This window comes from Periophthalmus magnuspinnatus, chromosome 21 (genome assembly GCF_009829125.3).
Source record: "Periophthalmus magnuspinnatus isolate fPerMag1 chromosome 21, fPerMag1.2.pri, whole genome shotgun sequence".
NCBI lineage: Eukaryota > Metazoa > Chordata > Actinopteri > Gobiiformes > Gobiidae > Periophthalmus > Periophthalmus magnuspinnatus.
In genome coordinates this window covers 8,181,454-8,197,407 of record NC_047146.1, presented here as the reverse complement: position 1 = coordinate 8,197,407, position 15,954 = coordinate 8,181,454, and the positions used below count along the sequence as shown (strand labels likewise).

At 46.1% G+C, this 15,954-nt stretch overlaps 1 protein-coding gene across 4 annotated transcripts in view; it reads right to left on the bottom strand.

Annotated features, from left to right (window-relative positions):
- il1rapl1a (interleukin 1 receptor accessory protein-like 1a) overlaps positions 1–15,954 on the bottom strand; it is a 215,128-nt gene that overhangs the window by 10,619 nt on the left and 188,555 nt on the right. For all 4 annotated transcript variants that reach the window (XM_055230656.1, XM_055230657.1, XM_033987092.2 and 1 more), the window contains one exon: positions 9,452–9,584. In XM_055230656.1, the coding sequence (XP_055086631.1) occupies positions 9,452–9,584 (133 nt within the window). The remainder of the gene's footprint in view (positions 1–9,451; positions 9,585–15,954) is intronic.

The window sequence follows — 15,954 nt, the reverse complement described above, 5'->3', positions numbered from 1 at the left end:
AAATCACTACATTTGAAGCTTCATTAGATCTCAAAATCTGTGCGAAATACTTGTACTTTTTACTCTTTAAGTACATTTTTAACCGGGTACTTTAATACTTTTACTTAAATAGATTTTTCATGTAATATTTTTGCTTTTCCTTTTTTTTTTTTTTTTGCTCTGGTATCTGTATTTTTACTTAACAAAACTGAGTACTTCTTCCACCATATTCATTTATATATTGTTATTTAACTTATATATGTATTGATCATAATTTGCCTGTATTTTAATTATTCTGTTATTGTATTTTTCCACCTTCTTTTCCTTTCCTTTACAGCTGCATAACTGTAAGTGTAAAACTGTTGTGCGGAAGTCTTGCCTGTACTAACATTAGCACTATATTCGACACACAGATGAATGAAAATCCTACCGCTACCAAAATAAATCTTTGTAAACCTTGTACGTTTCTATTTATAACATTCATTCTACTCTGAACAACTGCACGGCTCCATATTGATCCCTTCCCCCAGACGTTTTGTGTTGTATTGCTAATTTTAATCACCGCATCGGCCTATGCAAATGCCCGTTCAAGCGAGTTATGATAACAGCAAAAAAAGCCTCGTTCCAGCGCCTTCTGCAAATGTGAAATTATAGAGCTGGGTTACCATAGAAATGAACTCCTCCGGATCAATATGCTCCAAGTTGGGCTAACACACCCGCCTAAGGAAAATCGCGCCCCAGCAATGAGATGCTCCTCCCTCTCAGGTCAAGATCTGGAGCTTCACAAAGAAAGCTAAAAGTGTCTGTATGTGGGCTGAGTGGGAGAAAGCCAGTGAACACTATTTTGTTTTAATAATTATCATATTGTTTCCCATTGTTTCTTTGTTGGAGCTAAAACAATAAGGTGCATCAGCAAAGAGAAAAATAACATAAAAGTCATTTCATTCAGTGTATAAAAGTCCAAATTAATCTATACGTAGTGGGAAAATAAGCGTTTTCGAAGTGTTTTTTTAATTTATTTTTATTTTAGACAAAAAAAAAAAAGTGCATAAAACGTATCTATCTCACCAGGCGAAGTTACAGGTCAGCTCTGTGGAGAGGTGATCCCGCATACATTAAAAACACATGATTTTAAAGCAAATTTTTAAAGCTAGAACACCTGAAAATGAATAAATAAAAGAGATAAAAGACAAGTTTACTGTGGAATCATAGACTGTATATATAAATGGACATAGCTAACTTGCTAGCCACCGCAGTGAACATGAGCGTACTTCCGGTTCCACTGGCTTTACTTTAGAAAACCTTCGAAAAAAGATTTTGCCATCACAATAAACACCATTTTTTTATTTTATTACTAACCTTCCAGCATTACAAAAGTGACTTATCTAGTGTCTTTTACAGTAGTAGTGCGTTAGTGTGCAGTGATTCACCAAAATCACTAAATCCGGTTTTATCTGGACCCAGGACAGACCAAAATACTACCCTGTAATCTGTAATTCCAAGGATTGACTGAAAATCTCTGGTTGGAAACAGTAGCACAGGGAGGAGGAGGTGGAGGAGGTGGAGGAGGAGGAGGAGGAGATGGCATACAGCAAATGATGGAAGCACTGCATGAAGTATGTCCATGAATTATTAAGCACATCTCCCTTTAGCCTGTTGGAGATCCTGGGGCCTGCGAGTAATGGTGAATGACACACACACACACACACACATACACACACACAATCCAAAATAGTGCCCTGTCCCCCTCCCTCCCCTCACACCCCATCTGCATGTCTGTACAGGTGGGTGCAGTGCAGGGAAATAGTGATAGTGGCAGTGGTGTGAAAAATGGCGGTTGTTAACCATCTGACAGGCCCGTCTCCCCGGAGCTGCAGCCTCTCCAAACAGCTCTAATGGGAAACATGCACGCAGACTTGGAGAGCCACTTGTTTAAATGTGTCGTACACCGGCAAAAGGAGAAACGACACGGAGATGGGTTTGGAATATCGTCTACAAAAAGAAAAATGTTCTGTGTTAAAGCGAAGGCTGACAGGGAATATGGGAGACACTGGTTCTATGTGCTGCTTAGTTTTGTCGTAACGGTGCGGATAGGACCAAAGGATGCAGACCAGAGCAGTTTTAACAGTGTTTATTTACAGCGGTGAAAATGCAGTCTTTAAACAGGTCACAAGAGCAGGTACAGGAACCGGGGAGCAGGGAGACGGGTCAGGCGGGTGCGGTGCAGGTAGAGGCGGGCAGGACAGGACCAGGACGGGGATAGAAGCAGGTGCGGTACCAGGGCAGGCGGATCAGACGAAGACCAGAGCGGGGAGCGGGTGACAAACCAGAGACCAGGACCGGACAGGAGACGAGACGAGCAGGAGACGAGACGAGCAGGAGACGAGACGAGCAGGAGACGAGACGAGCAGGAGACAAGACGAGCTGGAAGCGATACCGGGACTGGAACGTGGCGGCAGGAGCTGGGCGAGTAGAGGCAGGAATCTGGAGGGTGCATAAATCCAAATGAGCATTTGCCGGAAAGTACCATATAACAAAGCTTAGCAAGAAACATTCACGTTTTACACGCGGACGGTCTGGCACCGAGTGTAGACTGCCAAGCCTTCTTGTACTCAGCAGCAGGTGGTGGTGATTAGGCTGATGCACCCCAGGTGTGCACGGGAGGAGTCAGGCACTCCACCCAGCTCCAGACACACAGGTAGGGGAGGGGGAGAGAGCACGGGAGGACAGGGAAACTGACATCATGACAGTACCCCCCCCTAAGGTCCACCTCCTGGTGGACCCCCAGGCTTGTCAGGATGAGCGCGGTGGAAGTCTCTCACCATGTCGGGGTCCAGAATGCGTGCCCTGGGCACCCAGGATCGCTCCTCCGGACCGTAACCCTCCCAATCGACGAGGTACTGGAGGCCCCTACCACGGCGACGAACGTCAATCAGGCGGCGGACGGTGAACGCCGGGTGGCCGTCAATGACTCGGGCGGGCGGTGGGGGATCGGCCGGAGGGCACAGGTCGCTGGTCCGGACTGGTTTAACCTGGGAGACGTGAAAGGTCGGATGAATCCGGAGAGACGGGGGTAACTGGAGGCGCACCGCCGATGGATTTATGATCCTCATGATCTTAAACGGTCCCAGGAATCGGGGGGACAGCTTACGGGAGTCCGTCTTCAGCGGGACCGTCTTGGCGGAGAGCCAAACCATCTGGCCAGGTTGGTATACGGGCGCCGGGACACGGTGGCGATCGGCCGTCGCCTTAGTGCGCGCTCCAGCCCGAAGAAGGGCCGCCCTGGCCTTCTTCCAGATCCGGCGACAGCGCTGGAGATGGCGCTGAACAGACGGGACGGCGAGGTCCCTCTCCTCCGTGGGAAAGAGAGGGGGTTGATATCCCAGCGATGCCTCGAAGGGGGACATACCAGTGGCGGAACTCACGAGGGAGTTGTGAGCGTACTCTATCCAGGGTAGGTGAGTACTCCAGGTCGCGGGGTTGGCGGAGGCTGTGCACCGTAGGGCCGACTCCAGGTCTTGGTTGGCCCGCTCCGTCTGCCCATTAGATTGTGGATGGAACCCGGACGTGAGGCTAACCGTGGCCCCCAAACCTGTCGCAGAAAGACCGCCATACCTGAGAGGTGAATTGGGTCCCTCTGTCGGACACGATGTCCACCGGGATGCCGTGGAGTCGGAAGACATGACTGGTCAGCTGGTCGGCAGTTTCTTTGGCTGTGGGGAGCTTAGGCAGGGCAACGAAATGGGCGGCCTTGGAGAAGCGGTCCACAATGGTGAGAACCACCGTGTTCCCCTGGGAAGGGGGAAGGCCCGTCACGAAGTCCAAGGCGATGTGGGACCAAGGGCGACGAGGAACTGGGAGAGGATGCAAGAGACCAGAAGGGGGTGAGTGGGAGGCCTTGGCCCGAGCACATACCTGGCAGGCGGCGACATAAGCCCGGGTGTCTGTGTCCATCGTGGGCCACCAGAAGCGTCTCCTGAGGAGGGAGAGAGAGCGACCGGCACCAGGATGGCAGGCGAAACGGGAGGCATGGACCCACTGGAGCACCTGAGACCGGACAGAATCGGGAACAAACAGTTTATCTGGAGGGCCGTTACCTGGGTCGGGGTCGTTGGTCTGGGCCTCTCGGACGGTGTCCTCGATATCCCAATGGACCGCGGCCACCACACACGAGGAGGGGATAATTGTTTCTGCGGTGACCGGGCTATCCTCCAGGGCGAACTGGCGGGAGAGGGCATCTGGTTTGACGTTCCGAGATCCGGGGCGGTAGGTGAGGAGAAAGTTGAAGCGGCTGAAGAAGAGGGACCAACGAGCTTGACGGGGATTGAGGCGCCTGGCGGACTGGATGTACTCCAAGTTTTTATGGTCGGTCCAGACGATGAATGGTTGCTCCGCCCCTTCGAGCCAGTGGCGCCACTCCTCCAAGGCCAGCTTTACGGCAAGGAGCTCCCGATCCCCCACATCATAATTGACCTCGGCCGAGGACAATCGCCGGGAAAAGAAGGCGCAGGGACAGAGGCGGTTGTGGGGGTCGAACCTCTGCGAAAGCACGGCCCCCCACTCCCGAGTCGGAGGCGTCGACCTCCACGATGAATTGCCGTGAAGGGTCGGGCTGGTGCAGGATGGGAGCGGAGGTAAATAGTCTCTTAAGCTTCTCGAAGGCTGTCTGCGCCTCAGGAGACCAGGCAAACGGCAAAGCAGGAGAGGTGAGTTTAGTTAAGGGCGAGATAACCCTACTAAAATCCCGGATGAAACGTCTATAAAAATTGGCAAAGCCGATAAATCTCTGGAGCTGTCTCCGGCTGGTAGGAACGGGCCACTCAGTGACAGCCTGGATCTTTTCAGGGTCAGCTCTTACTTGGCCCCGCCCCACAATGAAGCCCAAAAAGCTGACCTCCTCTGCGTGAAACTCGCATTTCTCAGCTTTCACGAACAGTTTATTCTCGAGGAGGCGCTGGAGAACCTGGCGAACGTGCTGATGATGCTCCTGGGGGGACCGCGAGAAAATCAAGATGTCATCCAAGTAAACAAAGACGAATCGGTTAAGGAAATCACGGAGCACATCGTTGATGAGGGCTTGGAATACGGCAGGGGCGTTGGTGAGACCGAAGGGCATAACCAAGTATTCGAAATGTCCCAGGGGTGTCTTGAAGGCCGTCTTCCATTCGTCTCCCTCCCTGATGCGCACCAGGTGGTACGCATTCCGCAAATCCAACTTTGAGAAGATGGTCGCACCGTGGAGGGGCGTAAATGCCGAGTCCAGTAAGGGAAGCGGGTATTTATTCTTTACGGTTATATTGTTCAGACCCCGGTAATCAATGCCAAGGCCGCAGGGATTTGTCCTTCTTAGCCACAAAGAAGAACCCCGCTCCCACGGGTGAAGTGGACGGGCGGATGATTCCGGCAGCCAGGGACCCACGGATATAGTCCTCCATTGACTCGCGTTCAGGTTTAGACAGGTTATATAGCCTGCTAGATGGTAGTGGGGCACCCGGCAGGAGGTCAATGGCGCAGTCATATGGACGGTGGGGCGGTAAAGAGAGGGCCTTGCTCTTGCTAAAAAACCTCCCCCAGGTCGTGATATTCAGCAGGCACCGAGGACAGATTGGGGGTGTCTGGGGACGGATCAGCGACAGGAACGGACCTCCCGGCCGGAGGGAGGGGCGGACCGAAGGCACTTGGCGTGGCAATCGGGACTCCAGCCCGAAACTCCGCCCCTGGCCCATCGAAAACAGGGTTGTGGGCGCGTAGCCAGGGGTAACCAAGGACCAGAGGAGAAGCGGAGGAGGACAGGACATGAAACTGACGGTTCTCTTGGTGGTTGCCGGACAGAATCACGGTGACAGGTTCTGTGATGTGAGTGATGTGCCCCAGAAAACGTCCATTGAGCCCCTGGGCATTTAAGGGGCGTTCGAGGGGCTCCAGGTAGACCCCGAGCTGCTCCGCGACTTGGGCATCAATAAAGTCCCTCTCAGCCCCGGAGTCGATAAGGGCGGAAACGCATAAGGTCTCTGTGCGAACGCACAGGGTGGCGCTGAGCCGCAGTCTATTAGAAGAGTCCAGGATGTGTTGCTCGCCCACCAGTACTCCCAGTGCTACTGGTGGGCCCCCCCTTTTGGCCGAACTGGGCAAGTGACCACATAATGTCCGCGCTCACCGCAGTAGAGGCAAGCACCGGCCAGACGACGCCTCCGTTGACGCTCCTCAGCCGACACAAGGGTCCTGTCGAGTTGCATGGGCTCATCCGGCGGGGGCGGGGCAGCGCGTGGCTCCGGCGGGGCCGGTCACCGGCGTCTCTCTCGGCGACGAGCCCGTAGCCGGTTGTCTATTCGGTGAGTGAGGGAGATGAGGGTCCGCAGGTCGGGGGTTCGTCCCGGGAAACCAATTCATCTTTCAAAGTCTCGTTCAGGCCCCGCACAAACACAGCCCGCAGCGCGCTGTCCGTCCAGTCCAGCTCCGCCGCATGTGTCCAGAATTCAATGGAATAATCCGCTACCGTCCTGGAGCCCTGGCTGAGAGTCAATAACCGGGAGGCAGCATTGTCCTGGTAGTGCGGGTGGTCAAACACCAGCTTAAACGTGGACACAAATTCATTAAAATCCAGGCTATCCACAGACGTCTTCATTAGGCGCGCCTCTGCCCACTGGAGAGCTCTGCCCCGGAGTAATCCACATATATATCGGATCTTGGTGGCCCCCGAGCTGAAACGAGAAGGGCATTGCTGGAACATGAACTCGCACTGGAACAGGAATCCGCGACAGAGGTGAGGTTGTCCAGCATACGGCTCCGGATCCGTGCCTCTCGGCTCCGGGAGGCGTGGCCGCGCTCCAGCTGCAGCAGGCGGGGTGACGAGGAGGCGCGGCCACCTGGTGGTTAAGCTGTGCCACCTGCTGGGACAATGTCTGATTTAGCTCCAATAGAGTTCGAATGGCTTGTTCATGCTGACCCAGCACCGCCTCGGGGTGAGAGTGCGTGAGGCGGCGCGTCTGGTCCGGATCTGAGCCTGCTTGGTCCATAGTGGCCAGACCGTTCTGTCGTAACGGTGCGGATAGGACCAAAGGATGCAGACCAGAGCAGTTTTAACAGTGTTTATTTACAGCGGTGAAAATGCAGTCTTTAAACAGGTCACAAGAGCAGGTACAGGAACCGGGGAGCGGGAGACGGGTCAGGCGGGTGCGGTGCAGGTAGAGGCGGGCAGGACAGGACCAGGACGGGGATAGAAGCAGGTGCGGTACCAGGGCAGGCGGATCAGACGAAGACCAGAGCGGGGGAGCGGGTGACAAACCAGAGACCAGGACCGGACAGGAGACGAGACGAGCAGGAGACGAGACGAGCAGGAGACGAGACGAGCAGGAGACGAGACGAGCAGGAGACAAGACGAGCTGGAAGCGATACCGGGACTGGAACGTGGCGGCAGGAGCTGGGCGAGTAGAGGCAGGAATCTGGAGGGTGCATAAATCCAAATGAGCATTTGCCGGAAAGTACCATATAACAAAGCTTAGCAAGAAACATTCACGTTTTACACGCGGACGGTCTGGCACCGAGTGTAGACTGCCAAGCCTTCTTGTACTCAGCAGCAGGTGGTGGTGATTAGGCTGATGCACCCCAGGTGTGCACGGGAGGAGTCAGGCACTCCACCCAGCTCCAGACACACAGGTAGGGGAGGGGGAGAGAGCACGGGAGGACAGGGAAACTGACATCATGACATACCGTATGATACAAACTGGGGTGGGCTGTTTAGGTTTTTATGTACATGGACGGATGAAATTGGACCTATAAAACTCTGAATGCTGAAAATTGTGAAATAAAATGCATCCCGTAGTCCCTTACTTCAGACGAATGCTCAATTAGTGGACGACTGCTCTGACTTTCACTACTACTACTACTAAAACAACTACTGCCGTTACCACCGCTAATACTATAGCAAAAACAAATTAAATTCTTTCAAGTGAATACAAGTTTTTAAAGTCTCACTCTTAAAATTTTTTGTCCAGTTCACAAAGTTCATTTCTTTTGCTATGCTAATTTATCCTTTAAAATACACATCTCAGAATGACATAACAGCTTAAAATCAAAATTATCGTTTTATTATGGAAACAAATCTTGTATCCCATTAAACTACGGCAAAGAAATTGTTCAAATAACCTTTCTGCACTAGATTATGGAGATATAATCTACGTGCAGACTTCAGCTTCTACTTTGAAACCTTTAGCTTCACTCTTTCACTCCTTCGTTTCATAACAGGAGATGAATTTAAACCCATCACTGTTCACTCTATGAAAAAGTAGGTTGGCCATCGCTGTCTGTCAGAAGAACAACGCTGTATAAAATGTATTTATAAGGGACGACTTGATAGACTGCCAGAATATCTCACTTGCTTTTTGAACTTTGATACGGAAACTTTTAATACGAGATCTCATGATTGTCTACGCCTAAAAACAGGCCGCGCTAGAACTGAAATCGGAAAAAAGCTTTTGTTTTTTTTACGTCCCAAAAATGGAATACATTTCAAGGACACGCAAAACTGGAACTGGATCGGTGCCACTAATGTACTTTAATAACCTGGTGATAAACATTTATAATCACACCTGCACCTGGGTTTAATGTTTTAATGTGTTTTGTTATTTTTTGTTTGTATTTTTCTGTATTTTAACAGAAGGCGCTGATGAAAAGTAGAGTCTGAGTGCTCTTATTGGGCTCTCTCTGTATTAATAAAGATACATGAAAATGAAAACGCTATGGACTCTTTGACTACTATCACTATTACTATTTCTACTATAACTACTACTGTTACTACTAGGCAATATGTAAAAAAAGAGTAAAAGACAAAAGATGTAGTAATAAGTTTACCGGAGTCCGTGTTATGAAACTTTGCACCGCGTTCTAACAGCAAAGAAGAGAAAGAAACCAGCCATATATATTTGAAATTACCATGGAAACAATACATTTCCATGAACGGGTATAACATATTTGTTTGCTGAATTTGATGTGAATCTTATCTCACTGACACACACAGTCTTATCTGGCTCCATTAGCATTAAACCGTATTTGTATCATTACTTCTCATTGAGTAATAAAAGATAACGATGTTGCACAGAGCCTCCTTGGCAGTTGTCATGTTTATTGTACGTAATAAAACTAAAAATGCCAAAATACATTCAGTCTGACTAATGAGCTACATATCTGCGTGATATAAAAACCTCAAACACAATGGAACAGATTTTGAAGATAGCGACTCAATCTTCACATGCATTTATCATTTCCAATACGAAGTTAATGACCTAAAACAGTCAAACCCTCTCTCGGCATTTATTTATCTCTTAAATGTCTTTCAGTGATTTGCTCCTGCTCCGAAAAGAGGAAAGAATCGCACTTCCAAATCGCTACAGACAAGAGAATGTGTTTCAGGACCACGGACAGCTCCGCGTGTGTTTACAGCTGTTTAGTGCCACGTTAAGGTGAGATTTCTTACTTGATGTCGCTCTCTTGAACTCGCTCTTCATCCAAATCCTCCACGAACTTCTCCCCTTTCATCCAGTACATGATCGGCGCTGCTTCTCCTTTGTAGCCGAAAAAGGCTCGGCACGTCAGGTTCAGAGTACTACCTGCACAGACACAACACACAAAGAGTAAAGGAGGGTACTTTTTAAGTTCAGTGAGCTTAATTTTAATTGGAGAGATGCAAAACACAATTGCATTTATGCGTTTAAAAATAAATGAGTTTAATTAAGCTTAGTGACCTTGGCATGTTGTTTTAGAAGTAGCATATTCAAATAAATGCACATTTTTAGATCAGATGTGTGTTCAGTTGCAACCACAAGACTGATTTAAGAGATACTGGTAAAAAGACTCCAAATACACGTTATAAGGCCGTCAAACTCTCCCGTTAATGGGCAATGTGCTAATTCTCCTGCAGCACTGTTGTCCCAGTAGAGTTTGGATGATAGAAACAACATAACAGTAGTCGTCTCATTGGTTTAAATTTAGCTGACAGCGTTTTGAGTACTCCTTCCACCTCTGAAAACACAGTACTCAATACTTTTTTGTACTCCAAGAACAATAGCGCTTGACTTTGTTTCGCTGACGCAGCTATCGGCTTTTCCAATACCAGGTCTTAGCTTCAGTCCTTCACCTTTATCCCCGCAGTGAGGCTAGCATGCTCCCCACCTGAGGCCAGAATCAAGGTGTAATTAAAACAGACTTTTCCCACAGCACAGAGGTCACACAGGAAGCTTAAAAACAAATGCAGTTACAGACCACATGGGGGCACTCAAGAGCTTTACAAAGTGCCCCCTGAGACCGGTTTAGAAAATGAGGAAGTAAGGAAGAGGAGGAGGAGAGGCTCACACAATAACATTATTTTATTTACAGCTGCTAGCGGCCATGAGAGAAGGTTAGGAGTCAACAACTGCAGTTTGCCCGCACATAATATGCTCAAGACAAAGTTAGTGTCACTTAGCAGTCGACGGGGCCATTGTGCAGCGGAGGGCAGGTGATAGAGTGCCTTACAACGCACGCCGGAAGCAATTAAAGAAAAAAAAAGTGTTGTAGGAACATCAAATACAAAGATAACAATATAATTAGCCCAAACAACAGCATTTTGAGGATATTTCCCCATTCAAATGACAGACTATTGTGTTTTGAACTGTTAAATGCTACGGCAATGGTGCTTAATTCCCTTTACTTTCAAACCCATGTATATAAGCCTAAAGAACATTGTTTTGTATTCACAGTGTGTACTTTTGCATTTCTCTGCAATAACCCAAGGGATGCCGCTGCTCAGTGTAGCATATACACCAAAACATGTAAACAATCAAAGAGACGAATAATGCCGTACGGACAGTAAAGGGAATATTTTGGAGAAAGAACATGTATGAGCGCAGGCAGGGACCACAGGATGCAAAAAAAACAAAAAAAAACTCCAAGCAATCTGTGAAAAATCTACTTTAGCTTTAACTTTTAAAGCAAAAACTTAAATAGAGTTGTCAATCAAAGTTATGAAACGCACAGCTTCAACAGTTTGGCAAAAACATTATGTTAAAAGTTACATTTACCCTCAGTAACTACATCTGAGCTGCCTGATCTTTAAACATATATATGCAAATTAAATGCCAAATGTCAAATTATCTTCATTTATGAAAACAATCCTTTTTTTTTACATTCAAATAACCAGGTGTCACTGATCTGTTGTCAAGATTATAGAAGTGAATACAGTAAAACAGACGTATACTCGTGCCTCATTGTGTTTCAGCACCACGGACAGCTCCACAGACTAAACCCATATCTCTCCTATCCATATTTTTCCAGCAAAACGCAACTTCTCCTGTTATATGAGTCTTTTTTTTTTTTTTTTTTTAACAGTCTGCCTTTGGTCACAGCACTAACAAGCTCACGCCTTCCGTCTCTTCCCCTCACCATCCGGACACTGGACCGGCACATCCAAGGTCACTATTGAACCGCCGTTTGAATTGAGGCTATCTGTCCTGCGCTCTTCCTCGTGCCCGGAGCTCGGACGCGGCTTCAAAAAGGGGGACTTGGCTAGGTCACCGCGAGTACAATGGAAATGTGAAGATGCGCACGGGCGAGGAGCAAGGGGACTGAGCTCATTCTAGTCTGTGTGAGGGGTACTAGCTGACATTTTTAAAGTTCAACAGCCTCTCTGCGCCTGGTATTTGTGCACAGCCGGCCGCTACAAAGGATACATGTTGTACCTACAAAACAGATGCTCCGCTTACACACAAGTGGGCTCTTACAATGCATCGCACCACTTTAGACCCACTCGAACATAATATACTGGGCTGGTTGGGTGGGGAGGCGTTGAAAATGTTTAGTATTGCTCTTTAAATCATATCTGTTTGTGTTGGACCAGTTCCTCGGCAGTGGTGAAGCAGGAATGTCATGCTGCTCCTGGGAGGAAGTCTCCACTGAGCTCCATGGGCCTACAGGAAACACACAGGCCTCATGCCGTTTAGCAAAATGCAGCCATCGAAGTTTAAGCAGCAACTTTTGTGGGTATTGTTCTGTTGTGATGTTGATACCGATGACTCTTTATACACTGAACACAAGCAAATCTGTGGGTTTTACTTGATTCATGAGTCGTGTATCACAGTATGGTGGCGAGAGTGGCTCAGTTGGAGTGTTTGTCCACTGATCCATAAGCTGGCGGTGTCATTCCAGCTTCCACAGATGAATGCTGTCGTTGTGCGCGTTGGCAAGACACTCAACCCACCTCACCCCCAAAGTCTACGTAAAATGTGACCACTGACCAGTTCCCATTGACTGTATGCATTGCAATTATATACGTACAACCGTCTTTTGTATGGGCACAAATTCTTGGATATTGTTTTTTTTTACGGATGGTTTCACATATCGGTAATAAAAATTAAAAATATCAGGCCAATATTTTTCTATTTCAAATGAAAGTCGAAGGAAAATGAGGCTAGAGATGACAGTATTTTTACTCGATCAACAAGAAGTACAGCAAATAACATTACAATGACGTTATATCTGAGAAAAAGGATGAAAGCATGATTTGTATTACTTTACTCTTAAACCTTGTGTTGAATACTTTGTGTCTTAAGCATTCAGGTGAACGTGTTTCTCTGTAAGAATGTGACACATACTTATTTTAAGATGTCTTCACTAGAACCAGCTGCTTCGGTCACATGATATTATGTTATTCCTTTTCAAGTTGATGAGAGTTCTTGTAATGCATCTTTTTAGTGACTGCTAGCATCTGTTTCGTGCGTATTTTACCTCTCTGTGAACAGCTAACTACACATCCCTTTGTGACCTTGTACGGACAGTATGTAAAATGAGTTAACTCCTTATAAGACCTGCCTTCTATAGATAGTACCTTTATGGAGCTTTAAGTACTGGAAAACTCCTTTGAAACACAACGCATGTGCCTGCTGTCTGTAACTTCATTCATCAGATCAGATAAACTTCTTTCAACTCTCTACCTGGTCTGCAATCTCTTCCTTCACAATTACAAAGGAGGAAACAGTTAATTTGTGAACTTAACTGCAGCTTCCGTTCAGTTATCTACATCAATTATCGTTCTAAAAAATATCAAATATCAGTATCAGCCCGTCCTTATTCTTAAGTCAACACTGATTAAACTGGTTAAACTTTTTTCTATAACAGCGACATAGACATCATCCAAGATACGGCTTTACCTGACACGTATCGTTGTGAGGTGAGTAAAGTGTTATTGGAAGCAAAGACAAGTGTGAGCAGATGGAAGCGTGACGATTAACCAGCACAGAAACAATAAGGTGAACCATCCCCACGCCATCGGAGCACAGAGGAGGGGCAGCAGTGTTTCAGTTCCCCATACTCCCCTGCTGTCAAATTACACAGACTTCTATTATCATAATGCACTGTGATTCTACAGCTATTTGCCATCTCACTCTGACTGACTGAGTAGTGATTGGCAGTAGTTTCCGTAGAATTATTTGTGATAAACATTTGTCAAAGCAATCAAGGAAAGGAAAGTGATTACAGGGAGTACGGAATCCCGGTTGGAACAATTTCCACTTTACGAGTTTTCCTCACATTAACTTTTATCATGATTTTATAGAGCTTGGGATTGTGTCGTCACATCTCATAGAATTTTCAGTCGGTCTAAAACCAATGGAGATTTTCAGATGCTAAATGCTACACTTAGCGTTCATTCAAAAGCATTCAGATGTTCTCACCAGTACTGACCCTGCCGCTTATCGGGTGGTTCCACAGCTCTTTTTTCTCCCTATTTTACTTTGTTTTTGCCAATGTATCTCTATGGATGTTTTGAGATGCTGCCAAAAAAACATGGTAACATGGTGATTTCCATGGTAATGATTGTTTTTTATGTTTCATTCCGAGCTGAATTTTAATGATAAGGAATTTACCCCAAAACATTTTTTAAGAGAAAACAGCATGACTAATACTAGCATCGTTATTTAAACAGTACGGTGCATCAGACTGTGCTGTATTGTGTCTTTCAAGCAGTGACGGAAGGTAACGAAGTACAAGTAGTAAATTACTGTAGTTAAGTAGAATTTTTAGGTATCTGTACTTTACTTAAGTACATTTTACAGTGGATACTTTTTACTTTTACTTCACTACATTTGAGAACAGTATCTGTACTTTCTACTCCACTACATTTTTGAACTGGACTGAAAAGTAAAAAAGTACTTTTCATATGATTTGAGGGGTGATTTTGACCATGTTCGTGGAAACATCCTGACTAAAGTTTCCGAGTTGAAGCTTTGGCTTTGAGCAAAACAAAAATAAATACATAAAATTCATAAGAAAAAATAATAAATGTATTCATGTTTTTACTGTTGACCAAAATATGTTCCATTTTTAATTAATATCACTACATTTCACACTTCAACCAATTTTTAAACGTGTAAATCTGGTACTTTTATTTTTACTTGAGTAACTTTTTACCTCTGTATTTGTACTTTTACTTAACAAAATTGAGAGCATCATCCACCGCTGCTTTCAAGATAGTCTAGTGATCCCGGCTTTGAAACTAAAAGTGGATTTTTAAAAGTTTCAACTGCTCTGTCCACTAAACCCCAAAGTCAAATACTGAAATTGGTAAAAAAAAAAAAACGTACTTAAACTAACAAATTGATTTCATTACTGGCCATTTGAGGTGGATCACAAGTCTTAAGTCTCATAAGGAAAACCACCTCTTCTATCTAGATCTCTCCCTTTTTTTGTAGCTCCGATTTTTATGTCTGGCTTTCAAAAACCACCCTCACATAACCCATAACCCGTACTTTCTTGTGGTATTATTCACATATGTTCATTGACGCCTTTACACAATGAAACACGCGGCATGAATTCAAACACAGCGGCTACATCTCTCCAAATAATAGTGTGAATGCTCCCCGCTGAGTCAGGAGTGGGAATCAGATCTTGAGTACGTGTGTGTGTGTGGTTTGGCCTGCCTAAGTGTGGAACTCGTTTATGTAATCTGGAGTGATTGACACATCTCCGCAGCCATTACGTGGACACAGCTCCCGATGGATTACATAGACTTAAGAGGGAGTCATGGGAACAAGAGGAAAAAAGGGTGGGTGCCTTTTTCTTCGTGTTCCCATGACTCTCGCTCAAGAACAAAAAAAAAAAAAATCATAGTTTCCCACAATGCCTTGCACCATCTCCTGAACCTAATTATAAGTAGGTGTAAAGGGCAGGTGACAGGTCAGGGAGGACACTGAAACATGGGCTAATCCGCTTTGTTAGCTTTTCTTCAGCAGTGGTAGAAAATGGTCAGATATGCCGAGATGGCCAGCTCAATTTGCACACACCATCTTCAGTGCAGGTGCGTCTGGAGATATTTGGATAATGAGGTCATTTTAGGGTTTTGTTCCTGTACGGACAAAGTGAAATTGCTGACATTTTAGCCCAATCTGTGTTGGTTTGCATAGAATTTTAAGAACAGACAGTGGAATTCCTCTGAAAAAACGTGCCCTTTTTGTGATTCATAGTGAACCCAGAAAGGCAAAGTCAAAGAAGAAAAAAGAAAAATCTCAAATCCAATGGAGTTGAGAACAAATTGGCAAAAAAATAAAGTCCATATTAAGGTCTTACTATAACTATACACACCCTTTTATCAGTATAATGCATTATCTCTTTATCTGTCTCTCAAAAGCCTCTTGAATCAATTACCCTTGGGGATAAATAGTTCTCTGAAACTGAAAGATCCAGTCCCAGAATCATGGTCCACTTGTTACCTGTGCCTATTATGTAAACAATAACACAATGACATGAAAATAAAGTACAAAAATAAAATAATACAATGACCTTGTCCGCTGACATGCACAGAACAGACTGTCAAACCCACACCAGGGTCTTGGGTGCATGAAATGTCTTTATAAACAAGGAAATGATGTAGTATATTTTGTTCTGACAGCGGAGTGTGTATGACAAGCTATTAAAGGAAGTCCGTTAGAACAGGTCAAGGATCCGTTTGGC